At 41.6% G+C, this 13,893-nt stretch overlaps 1 protein-coding gene across 1 annotated transcript; it reads left to right on the forward strand.

The window, feature by feature from the left end:
- LOC115225491 (contactin-2-like) lies at positions 1 to 8,038 on the forward strand. The gene is made up of 3 exons (XM_036514377.1): positions 1 to 43; positions 4,512 to 4,617; positions 7,692 to 8,038. Exons 2-3 carry the CDS (start codon positions 4,529 to 4,531, stop codon positions 8,017 to 8,019), a joined length of 417 nt encoding a protein of 138 aa, XP_036370270.1. The 5' UTR covers positions 1 to 43; positions 4,512 to 4,528; the 3' UTR covers positions 8,020 to 8,038.
- Positions 8,039 to 13,893: the final 5,855 nt, after the last annotated feature.

The following is a 13,893-nucleotide window of genomic DNA, read 5'->3' on the forward strand; positions in this document are numbered from 1 at the left end:
TCCATCTTTATCCTTGTTGCTGTAGCTGGGTCGGTCTATTCAGGTAAGTTTAATCCTTCAATATATATGTATACTAGCAGTAATACCCGTTCATCGGATAATTACTTTTACTCTTTCTCAGGAGTCACATTCAAAGTATTATTATATATATAATAGAATTCTCAACGGGGATTTCAGGGGAGAGTTCTCTATGATTTGTGGTTCTATGATTTGTTGGCTAGGAGATGTGCCGGGAAGTTAAACACACAGACACACACACAGATACACACACAGACACACAAGTTGAGTTTTATATATATAGATGTATGTATGTATGTATGGATGTATGTATGGATGTATATATGGATGGATGGATGACTGGATGGATGGATGTAGGCATGTCATTTTTCAGTTTTACTTCAAGATTTCTTGCCAATAGAGAATGAACCAGTTTCTAACCTTGATCCAAGGCTCCTTCATTGGAATTTCAACATCAACAACAGGGCATTTTTGTATGTATGTATGTAAAGATGGAAAAGGAATATATGACAATTTATTATTATCACAACAATTGTTTCGACACATCTAGCATATTAATTCCTCATGGATGAGCACTTAACAACTGGTTCAGAGGTATCCAGTGGTGCAGATGTATCTCGTCAGTGATAATAGACACAACTCATTAAAATAACAGTTCCACAATGTATCTTTTATTGTTTTGGTCACTTGACTGTGGCCATGCTGGGGCACTGCCTTGAAGAATTTAGTTGAATGATTTGACCCTAGTACTTATTTCTTTAAGCCTGGTACTTATTCCAAAAGTCCCTTTTGCCAACAGCTAAGTTACAAGGGCGACAAATATACAAACAATGGTTATCAAAGACACAAGCACATAGGCATACATATATGCAATGAGCATTTTTCAGTTGTTGTCTACTAAATCCAATCACACAAGGCTTTGGTCATCCCAAGGCCATAGTAGAAGAGACTTGCCTAAGGTGCCACTCAGTGGGACTGAATCCAGGACCAGGTTGTTGGAAGCAAATTTCTTACCACAGAGCCAAACCTGTGCCCATAATATATATATGTGTGTTGTGTGTGTGTGTGTGAGTGTTTGTGTGTGGGGATGCAATGGCCCAGTGGTTAGGGCAGTGGACTCGCAGTCAGAGGATTGCGGTTTCGATTCCCAGACCGGGCGTTGTGTGTGTTTATTGAAGGAAAACACCTGAAAGCTCCATGAGGCTCCAGCAGGGGGTGGTGGTGACCCCTGTTGTACTCTTTCGCCCCCAACTTCCTCTCACTCTCTCTTCCTGTTTCTTGAGTAACGCTGTGATGGACTGGCGTCACGTCCAGCTGGGGGGAACACATACACCACAAAAACTGGGCCCATGAGCCTGGCTAGGCTTGAAAAGGGCACATAGATAAATATATATATATATATATATATACACGCATACATATATATCTACATACACACACACACGTGTGTGTGTATGTATGTATGTATGTATGTATGTATATATATTTCATTTAAAACCTTCAGAAATTCAACAAAACCTGTTACTTGAAGTTTCACATTCCTGTTCGTCAGACTGTTTTTGTTAAAATAGAACCGATATACCAGCTGCTTTTAAATAAAGCATATTACTCTACCCCTGGTATTTGAGTACTCTTTTTTTCCACCTTGTTTCACTTTATGTGTTTACTCCGGTATATATATATATATATATATATATATATATATATATATATATACTAGCACTATGACCCAGCTACAGTCAAAATGACTGAAACAAGTAATAGAGTATATATATATATATATATATATATATATATTTCAGGGGAGAGTTTCAGGGTGTCACTGGCGATGTATCATGATGATCAAAAATCCGGCCTGCTAAAATTTGTTAAAGTGATTCAAACTGCAGACTCAATGCAAAATGGTCAATTTAATTCAAAGCGTTAAAAATGTTATGAAACATTGTTATGTGTTCACAAGTCCAAACGATTAATACAAAAAAAACCCTCCAGGCTACATCCCGAAAATTCATTTCTTTGCCGAATTTCTACAATGTTTACGGCGATTCGTTTTTATATCTTGATTTTTTATTTTTCATGCATTTATGCACGCTTGCACGCATGGTGAACACAGTTCACGTCAAACAGCTGACTGAGTAAAGTTCACTATTCAATGCATGGGATAAGGCCTAAACAAACACATTATCGAATTTTGCACTTGCGAGATGAATTTCCGAACAGAAATAGCGCAGTTCAATTTTCATTCGCCTAAACTTTAAGTGACCCATTTTTGGTGTTCTACAATTTGTTGGCTAGGAGATGTGTCCGGGAAGTTAAACACACAGACACACACACAGATACACACACAGACCACAATTTGAGTTTTATATATATAGATAGACACACAGAGTGGTATGGTATGTATGTATGGATGTATGTATGTATGGATGTATATATGATGGATGGATGACTGATGGATGGATGAGGCATGTCATTTTTCAGTTTTACTTCAAGATTTCTTGCCAATAGAGAATGAACCAGTTTCTAACCTTGATCCAAGGCTCCTTCATTGGAATTTCAACATCAACACAGGGCATTTTTGTATGTATGTATGTAAAGATGGAAAATGGAATATATGACAATTTATTATTAATCACAACAATTGTTCGACAATCTAGCATATTAATTCCTCATGGATAGAGCACTCAACAACTGGTTCAGAGTATATCCAGTGTGGGCAGATGTATCTCGTCGGGTGATAAATAGACACAACTCATTAAAATAACAGTTCCACAATGTATCTTTTATTGTTTTGGTCACTTGACTGTGGCCATGCTGGGGCACTGCCTTGAAGAAATTTAGTTGAATGACTTGACCCTAGTACTTATTTCTTAAGCCTGGTACTTATTCCAAAAGTCCCTTTTGTGCCAAACAGCTAAGTTACAGGCGACAAATATACAAACAATTTATCAAGACACAAGCACATAGGCATACATATATGCAATGAGCATTTTTCAGTTGTTGTCTACTAAATCCAATCACAAGGCTTTGGTCCTCAAGGCCATAGTAGAAGAACTTGCCCAAGGTGCCACTCAGTGGGACTGATCCAGGACCAGGTTGTTGGGAAGCAAATTCCTTACCACAGAGCCAAACCTGTGCCCATAATATATATATGTGTGTGTGTGTGTGTGTGTGAGTGTTTGTGTGTGTGGGGGTGCAATGGCCCAGTGGTTAGGGCAGTGGACTCGCAGTCAGAGGATTGCGGTTCGATTCCCAGACCGGGCGTTGTGTGTGTTTATTGAGGAAAACACCTGAAAGCTCCATGAGGCTCCAGCAGGGGTGGTGGTGATCCCTGTTGTACTCTTTCGCCCCCAACTTCCTCTCACTCTCTCTTCCTGTTTCTTGAGTAATGCTGTGATGGACTGGCGTCACGTCCAGCTGGGGGGAACACATACACCACAAAAACTGGGCCCATGAGCCTGGCTAGGCTTGAAAAGGGCACATAGATATATATATATATATATATATATACACGCATACATATATATCTACATACACACACACACACGTGTGTGTGTATGTATGTTTGTTTGTATGTATGTATGTATGCATGTATGTGTGTGTATATATATAAATATATATATTCTATATATACTTTATTTAAACCTTCAGAAATTCAACAAAACCTGTTACTTGGAGTTCACATTCCTGTTCGTCAGACAGTTTTTGTAAAATAGAACCGATATGCCAGCTGCTTTTAAATAAGCATATTACTCTACCCCTGGTATTTGAGTACTCTTTTTTTCCACTTGTTCACATTTATGTGTTTACTCCGTTATCCGGTAATATATATGTGGCTGTGTGGTAAGTAGCTTGCTAACCAACCACATGGTTCCGGTTCAGTTCCCACTGTGTGGCACCTTGGGCAAGTGTCTTCTGCTATAGCCCCGGGCCGACCAATGCCTTGTGAGTGGATTTGGTAGACGGAAACTGAAAGAAGCCTGTCGTATATATGTATATATATATGTATGTGTGTGTCTGTGTTTGTCGCCCTAGCATTGCTTGACAACCGATGCTGGTGTGTCTACGTCCCCGTCACTTAGCGGTTCGGCAAAAAGAGATCGATAGAATAAGTACTGGGCTTACAAAAGAATAAGTCCCGGGGTCGATTTGCTCGACTAAAGGCGGCGCTCCAGCATGGCCGCAGTCAAATGACTGAAACAAGTAAAAGAATAAAAGAAAGAATAAAGAATATATATATTTATACACACACTCACACAGACACACACACACACACACACATTCCACCACATACACACACAAACACACAATGATCTGTTTTCAGTTTCTGTCTAATAAATCAACTCAAAAGTCTTTGATCATCTCAGGCCTATAGGAGAAGACATCAGTGCAAGTTGTCTTGCAGTGGGATTGAACCTGACATGACATGTTCGGGATTCAAACACATAACTACACAACCATAGTGATCCTCTCCTTTCCACTTTCTATTACAGGTATCCAGCCGCCTGTGATGGTAATCAACCCACGTGCCCTGGTACTATTTACAGAGTTAGAGACTGTGGACCTTCCATGCAAGGCCAGTGGAGAACCACAACCTACGTAAGTATTGTTGTTTGAGTAGTAGTACAAGTAGTAGTGGTGGTGGTGGTGTTAGTGTAGTCATGTGACAATTGTAAACACTAGTGTCAGAGTGCAATTATACACAGAAAGTGGTATCACAATCATAAATAAGAAAACATGGGAACAAATTGGTAAACCCAAGTTATGTAGTTCAAACAAAATAGCCTACAGCAGGGGTGGGGAAGGTTTTTAGTGCAGTGGGCAAGGTCTGCGGTCAGAGCACAGGTTCTAACACTTATATCTGTGTTAATCTTACTCTTTACTCTTTTACTAGTTTCAGTCATTTGACTGCGGCCATGCTGGAGCACTGCCTTTAATCGAGCAAATCGACCCTGGGACTTATTCTTTTGTAAGCCCAGTACTTATTCTATCGGTCTCTTTTGCCGAACCGCTAAGTAACGGGGACATAAACACACACACCAGCATCGGTTGTCAAGCAATGCTAGGGGGACAAACACAGACACACAAACACACACACGCATATATATATATATATATATATATACACACATATATGATGGGCTTCTTTCAGTTTCCATCTACCAAATCCACTCACAAGGTTTTGGTCGGCCTGAAGATATTAGTAGAAGACACTTGCCCAGGTGCCACGCAGTGGGACTGAACCCGGAGCCATGTGGTTGGTAAACAAGCTACTTACCACACAGCCACTCCTGCGCCTATATCTTGTATATATCTATATATATATAATCTTGTATATATAATTTGATATACATTTATAAAGATAAGTTTAACACATTAAATTGACACATCTTCATTAACACGCTACGGAATTCCGCTGTGTTTGTGCCAGTGCCACTGTACTGACTCCTGTGCAGGTGGCACATAAAAATCATCATTTGAGCGTGGCCATTGCCAGTACTGCCAGACTGGCCCTCATGCCGGTGGCACTTTGAAAGCACCCACTACACTTTCAGAGTGATTGGCGTTAGGAAAGGCATCCTGCTGTAGAAACTGCCAAATTAGATTGGAGCCTGGTGCAGCCATCTGATTCGCCAGTCCTCAGTCAAATCATCCAACCCCTGCTAGCATGGAAAGCGGACGCTAAACGAGGATGATGATGATGAGGTATTCTGTATTTTTCAGCTAAAGGGTAGTTGAGTCTCGAGGGGGGGGTTCAAACCTAGCAGTATGTGTTTTATTGTGAAAACAAAATGTCCATTCAAACGCCATTTACCAGACGATTTGTAACCATTAAAAGTCGTAGAGGAAACGCGACCTATGTGGCAAACAGGTATATAAATATTCTCTTCTAGTCTAGGCACAAGGCCTGAAATTTTATGGGAGGGGGCCAGTTGATTAGATCGACCCCAGTATGCAACTGGTTCTTAATTTATCGACCCCAAAAGGATGAAAGGCAAAGCCAACCTCAGCAGAATTTGAACTCAAAACATAAAGACAGATGAAATACTCCTAAGCATTTCGCCCGGTGGGCTAACATTTTTGCCAGCTCACCACCTTAGGTATATACTCCTTATTCTTTTACTTGTTTCAGTCATTTGACTGCGGCCATGCTGGAGCACTGCCTTTAGTTGAGGAAATCGACCCCAGGACTTATTCTTTGTAAACCTAGTACTTATTTTGTCAGTCTATTTTGCCGAACTGCTAAGTTATGGGGACATAAACACACCAGCATCAGTTGTCAAGTGATGTTTGGGGGGGGGGCAAATATATATACGACAGGCTTCTTTCAGTTTCCGTCTACAAAATCCACTCACTATCAGTTGCCTGGATAGCCATCCTTGCCAGCTATGCAGACAATACGAAAGTCTTGCAGAAAATACAAAACCCCAGCGATGTTGCACACCTGCAGCAGGAGTTTGACTCAATTTACAGATGGGATGAGGATAATAATATGCCGGAACTACTGCTCGTAGCTATGGTTACCCCACAGTGTAAAATTAATAGCGGAACTTGAAGCAATCCAGCAAAGCTTCACAAAGAAGATTGTCTTATTGCAATAGCTCAGCAACTGGAATAGGCTGATAGAGCTAAGACTCTACTCCGTGAAGTGAAGGTGGGAGAGATATGCAGTAATATAGATCTGGAAGATCCTGGAAGGGATTGTGCCAAATTTTGGCATTTAAAGCTACACAAATGCCAGAACCGGTTGCCCCTGCACAGTACCAAAGATTCCAGCCAAGCTATTGTGCTTCAGGACCAGTTACTGCAACAGCCTGGGTTTCAGGGGCCCCACAGCTTTTTAATATTCTCCCAAAGAGCCTAAGAGACCTACACAAAGTGGATGTAGGTGTTTTCAAATCAAAACTGGATCTCTTTCTGTTGAGAGTCCCAGATGAACCTACCCTGTGGCAGGGGGTGCAAATGAGGGTAGCAACATGAAACTCGCTTATTGACCAAATGTCATATATCAGAAGAGGCTCTCAATAATAACAGTGTAGCAAAATGGTGGTGCCCCAGCATGGCCACAGCTTTGAGCTGAAACTAATAAAACATAAAACGACATCATCCTCATCATCCTCATTCTTGCTCCTTACTCTTCTTCTACCTTTTATCTCACAATACTGTTTCTAATCTCTCTTTTCACTCTCTGTCTTGTCTGTCTGTCTCTCTCTTTCTTACACACACAAGCACACACCCACCCACACATTAACACATACACACACACATGCACACGCATGCACACATACACACATGCACACCCCTATCTAAAGGCGGCGAGCTGGCAGAAACGTTAGCACGCCGGGCGAATGCGTCGCTGTATTTCGTCTGTCGTTAAATTCTGAGTTCAAATTCCGCCAAAGTCGACTTTGCCTTTCACCCTTTCGGGGTCGATAAATAAAGTACCAGTTTCCCACTGGGGTCGATGTAATTGACTTAATCCCTTTGTCTGTTCTTGTTTGTCCCCTCTATGTTTAGCCCCTTGTGGGCAGTAACGAAATACATGCAGACCCCTGTCCTCCTTTCCACTTCTCTCAACTCACACCCATTATCACTTCATTTGTAAGTACATCCACCCACCCTCCATCCCCATCCCCTTCGTCTTCATCATTTTCCTTCTCTTCTACAACCAGGTACATCTGGAAAAAGGACAAACGGGACTTCAACGTGGCTGGCAGTGATGACCTTATCTCCACAGTAGAAAACGAGGGAACACTTGTCTTCAAGCAACCCAAAAAGAAGGATGCCGGCACGTATCAATGTTTTGCAAACAACTCTTATGGGGTGGCCATGTCAGGCATCGTTGAGCTACGTCTTGCCTTCCTGCAGCCGTACACCAATCAGGAACCAGAGACCATCACTGTATCACCAGGGTCATGTCTCGTCCTCCCTTGTAACAAGCCAATCAGTTACCCTGAGGCCAAATTCACATGGCTATTGAAATACAGTGATGGCGATTAAAGGTCCTTGACTTCACTGAGCGAATCCAAATGGATCACAAAAGTTAGTATTACCTTCTTACCATTGCCACCACTTCATCTTTGATTTATAGATATCAGCATGTTATTGTTTAGCTCTAGGTCAGTCCTGATCCTTAGACAGACATGGTCAAAGATGTTCCAGCAGTGACCATCCCATCTATTCAAACATAGTGTACATAGGACTACATTGCCTAATGTCATTGCCGTCATACTGGCACTTGTGCCGGTGGCACGTGAATAAACATTCAAGTGAGGTTGTGCAGATGGCACATAAAAAACACCATTTGAGCATGGCTGTTGCCAGTACCACCTGACTGGCCCTCGTGCCGGTGGCACGTAAAATCAGCCACTACACTCTCGGAGTGGTTGGCGTTAGGAAGGGCATCCAGCTGTAGAAACTTTGCCAGATCAAGATTGGAGCCTGGTGCAGCCATCCGGTTCACCATTCCTCAGTCAAATCGTCCAACCCATGCTAGCATGGAAAGCGGATGATGATGATGATGATGATGACGACGACGACGAAGATGGCGACAACGACAATGAAGATGATGATGATGATGACGACGACGACGAAGATGATGATGATGATGATGATTATGACAATGACGATGACGCCGATTACGATGGCGACGATGACAGTGAAGATGATGATGATGATGATGATGATGATGATGATCATGATGACGATGACGATGACGATGACGACGATGACGATGACGATGATGATGATGACGATGATGATGACGATGACGATGATGACGATGACGATGACGATGACGATGACGATGATGAGGATGATGCTGATAGTATAATAGTTGTCGCAGTTACTTAGCCCTAGATCAGCCCTGATGCAAAAGAGGCATGATCGAAGATGTTCCAGCTGTCACTGCCCTATCTTTTATCAAGACACAGTGTATCTTGGACTACACTATCTAATGTATAGTATAGTAATTAGTGTTAGCGACCATTTGGACTTTTATTCAGACATAGCAAATCTGGAACGACATTATCTGATATGATTGATTCCCTGCTTCTGCTTTCAATCAAAATATTAATGGAAGAAGATAGAATATTTAAATTGAAACGCCCCACTGACTAACAGGTAAGGAGGTTGTTCATAGCTGCATTGTTGCTTTGGTAGAGTTACTACTATGACTTAGATAGTTCAGTGATTTGTGAGTGCTAAGGACAGCAGATGTGTAAGGGAAACCGCCATGATATATATATATATTTCTTTACTACCCACAAGGGGCTAAACATAGAGGGGACAAACAAGGACAGACAAACGGATTAAGTCGATTACATTGACCCCAGTGCGAAACTGGTACTTAATTTATCGACCCTGAAAGGATGAAAGGCAAAGTCGACCTCGGCGGAATTTGAAGTCAGAACGTAACGGCAGCCGAAATACCTATTTCTTTACTACCCATAAGGGGCTAAACACAGAGAGGACAAACAAGGACAGACAAACGGATTAAGTCGATTATATCGACCCCAGTGCGAAACTGGTGCTTAATTTATTGACCCCGAAAGGATGAAAGGCAAAGTCGACCTCGGCGGAATTTGAACTCAGAACGTAATGGCAGCCGAAATACCTATTTCTTTACTACCCGTAAGGGGCTAAACATAGAGGGGACAAACAAGGACAGACAAACGGATTAAGTCGATTACATCGACCCCAGTGCGAAACTGGTACTTAATTTATCGACCCCGAAAGTATGAAAGACAAAGTCGACCTCGGCGGAATTTGAACCCAAAACGTACCGGCAGAAGAAATACGGCTACGCATTTCACCCAGCGTGCTGACGTTTCTGCCAGCTTGCCGACCTCTGCAGATGGTTTCTTCTCAACCAAGTTGCTGCCAGTAATATTCTCAGCTGCAACAGACACTTGAAATAATGAAATACATTAGTTTCTCAAGTATCCATCAGTAGTTCCATATTCCAGAAACATTAGCAAATATAACAGGGACCTGAACAAGAACTGTACTTATTCTATCGGTCTCTTTTGCTGAACCGCTAAGTAACGGGGACATAAACACATCAGCATTGGTTGTCAAGCAATGCTAGGGGGACAAACACAGACACACAAACACACACACGCATATATATATATATACATATATATGACGGGCTTCTTTCAGTTTCCGTCTACCAAATTCACTCACAAGGCTTTGGTCGGCCCAGGGCTATAGTAGAAGACACTTGCCCAAGGTGCCACCCAGTGGGACTGAACCCAGAACCATGTGGTTGGTAAACAAGCTACTCACCACGCAGCCACTCCTGCACCAACATTGATATATATTTCTTTACTACCCACAAGGAGCTAAACATAGAGGGGACAAACAAGGACAGACAAACGGATTAAGTCGATTACATCGACCCCAGTGCGAAACTGGTACTTAATTTATCGACCCCAAAAGGATGAAAGGCAAAGTCGACCTCGGCGGAATTTGAACTCAGAACATAACGGCAGACGAAATACCTATTTCTTTACTACCCACAAGGGGCTAAACATAGAGGGGACAAACAAGGACAGACAAATGGATCAAGTCGATTACATCGACCCCAGTACATAACTGGTACTTAATTTATCGACCATAATGAAGACACCAATATTAAAATATTAATGTAAAATAACAATAATTTCACACCTAGAAATAAACAGAAAATTCTCTCCACACCTATTCTCCTAATTCTTTTCCAGCCAACCTTGTCTTCGCTAATGTACAAGAAGGAGACTCCTACAAAGACACTCCCTATGTTTGCGCAGCAACCAATTTGTTTTTACGAAGAATCAATATGCTTAATACCATTTATTTGAGAACCTTACCAGGTGAGTTTTTTTTTTTCATTTCCAAATTAGGAAGCACTCCGTCGGTTACGACGATGAAGGTTCCGGTTGATCCGAATCAACGGAACAGCCTGCTCATGAAATTAACGTGTAAGTGGCTGAGCACTCCACAGACACGTGCACCCTTAACGTAGTTCTCGGGGATATTCAGCGTGACACAGAGAGTGACAAGGCCGGCCCCTTGAAATACAGGTACAGAAACAGGAAGTAAGAGTGAGAGAAAGTTGTGGTGAAAGAGTACAGCAGGGATCACCACCATCCCCTGCCGGAGCCTCGTGGCGCTTTTAGGTGTTTTCGCTCAATAAACACTCACAACGCCCGGTCTGGGAATTGAAACCGCGGTCCTATGACCGCGAGTCCGCTGCCCTAACCACTGGGCCATTGCGCCTCCACTATTTCCAAATGAAGATATATTGAATGGTATTAAAGTAGTTTATGAACAAGATTGAATGTTTTAAACATTTCAGGACATTTATAACGAAATACGCTGTCCTCTGTGTTTTAATTAATTTTTGAAATAATAGAATAATCAAGAATTGTACATAATTAGTTCCTAAAATTATCTTAGAATCTAATTGCTATACACACTTTAGTAAGCGAAATGAGAGGCCGATATACATTACTCTTTACTCTTTACTCTTTACTCTTTTACTTGTTTCAGTCATTTGACTGCGGCCATGCTGGAGCATCGCCTTTAATCGAGCAACTCGACCCCAGGACTTATTCTTTTGTAAGCCCAGTACTTATTCTATTGGTCTCTTTTGCCGAACCGCTAAGTTACGGGAATGTAAACACACCAGCATCGGTTGTCAAGCAATGCTAGAGGGACAAACACAGACACACAAACACACACACGCATATATATATATATATATATATATATATATATATATATATATATATATATATACGTATATATGAGGGGCTTCTTTCAGTTTCCGTCTACCAAATCCACTCAGAAGGCTTTGGTCGGCCCGAGGCTATAGTAGAAGACACTTGCCCAAGATGCCACGCACTGTTTATTTACTTTACTTGTTACACGAACTGTCAACATTCAGCGTAGTAATACATATATACTTTAGACACAGTTCGTACTGTTTACTAACAAAATAGTTCCAAAAGTGGGGGTGTATTCTACACACGTATACCTATGTATACACATAGATATGAATGCGTAACAGACTCCTCCAACTCTTTCCTAATCCACTGCACTCTTCTCAAATTGACATACAAACACTCTGAAATGTTCCTATTGGGGCTTCTGATATGAAGTACAGCATGTCATTTCCAGATTTCTGGCAGTGTGTATTGCATCATGGTGCACTTTTTCCCTCAGACGGTGCCCAACTGACCCTACTATACTGTGTAGTCAATAAAATCAAAAAGAAACAATGCACTTGTGGGAAATTAAAAATATAAAATAGGCGCAGGAGTGGCTGTGTGGTAAGTAGCTTGCTAACGAACCACATGGTTCCGGGTTCAGTCCCACTGCGTGCCAGCTTGGGCAAGTGTCTTCTGCTATAGACCCGGGCCGACCAATGCCTTGTGAGTGGATTTGGTAGACGGAAACTGAAAGAAGCCTGTCGTATATATGTATATATATATACATATATGTATGTGTGTGTATATGTTTGTGTGTCTGTGTTTGTCCCCCTAGCATTGCTTGACAGCCGATGCTGGTGTGTTTACGTCCCCGTCACTTAGCGGTTCAGCAAAAGACACCGATAGAATAAGTACTGGGCTTACAAAGAATAAGTCCCGGGGTCGATTTGCTCGATTAAAGGCAGTGCTCCAGCATGGCCGCAGTCAAATGCCTGAAACAAGTAAAAGAGTAAAGAGATAATTTACCCATTGTTCCTCGTATATTGAGTTGTAACAACAGGTTATTAGTATTGCAACGTCTAAGTGAAATATTAACATATATCTTTTGCCTTATCTTTTGTCTACTTTCAGAGCAGCTTAAAGACTACCAGATTCATATCCTCAGTGCTAGCCCTAGCAAGATGGTCTTTCTGAAGGGAGACACTGTGGAGTTGCAGTGTATATTCGGTGGACAGTGAGTTCAAGCCTGCTTCATTTTCTTCCACCCACATCATTTTATTGACACAACAATCAGCATTCTTTAACCACCACCACCACTAAAAGCACTACGCCACAATATTAACACTCCCACCTCTACCATCCATACTGCACCAGCACCACCATCTGTACATGACCACCACCAACAACACATATTCCATGACCATCGTTATCAGAATCTGACAATACTTTTACGTTCAAGGAGCTTTTTTATACCAATATTCTACACCCTTATTAGTTATTGTTTTATCTACTTCAAGTCCCACAATAAAAATGAATAAGGAGAGGCTGTGTGGTAAGTAGCTTGCTTACCAACCACATGGTTCCGGGTTCAGTCCCACTGTATGGCACCTTGGGCAAGTGTCTTCTACTATAGCCTCGGGCCGACCAAAGCCTTGTGAGTGGATTTGGTAGACGGAAACTGAAAGAAGCCTGTCGTATATACGAACATGTATATATATATTGTGTGTGTGTGTGTATATGTTTGTGTGTCTGTGTGTCCCCCAACATCGCCTGACAACCGATGCTGGTGTGTTTATGTCCCAGTCACTTAGCGGTTCGGCAAAAGAGAATGATAGAATAAGTACTGGGCTTACAAAGAATAAGTCCCGGGGTCGATTTGCTCGACTAAAGGCAGTGCTCCAGCATGGCCGCAGTCAAATGACTGAAACAAGTAAAAGAGTAAAAGAGTAAAAGAGTAATTGAATTAAATAATATTTTTAAATCAGAAACTAATTAATATTAGGTGATTTATGGTTGCATGCTTTAATTAATATTTAAATTTATTGCTGTATTTATTGTACAAGTGTTCTCATTATTGTTGTTATGACTCACCCAAGACATACTCTTTACTCTTTTACTCTTTTACTTGTTTCAGTCATTTGACTGCGGCCATGCTGGAGCACCGCCTTTAGTCGAGCAA

The sequence above is a fragment of the Octopus sinensis genome, linkage group LG27 (assembly GCF_006345805.1).
Source record: "Octopus sinensis linkage group LG27, ASM634580v1, whole genome shotgun sequence".
NCBI classification, from domain to species: Eukaryota; Metazoa; Mollusca; class Cephalopoda; order Octopoda; family Octopodidae; genus Octopus; species Octopus sinensis.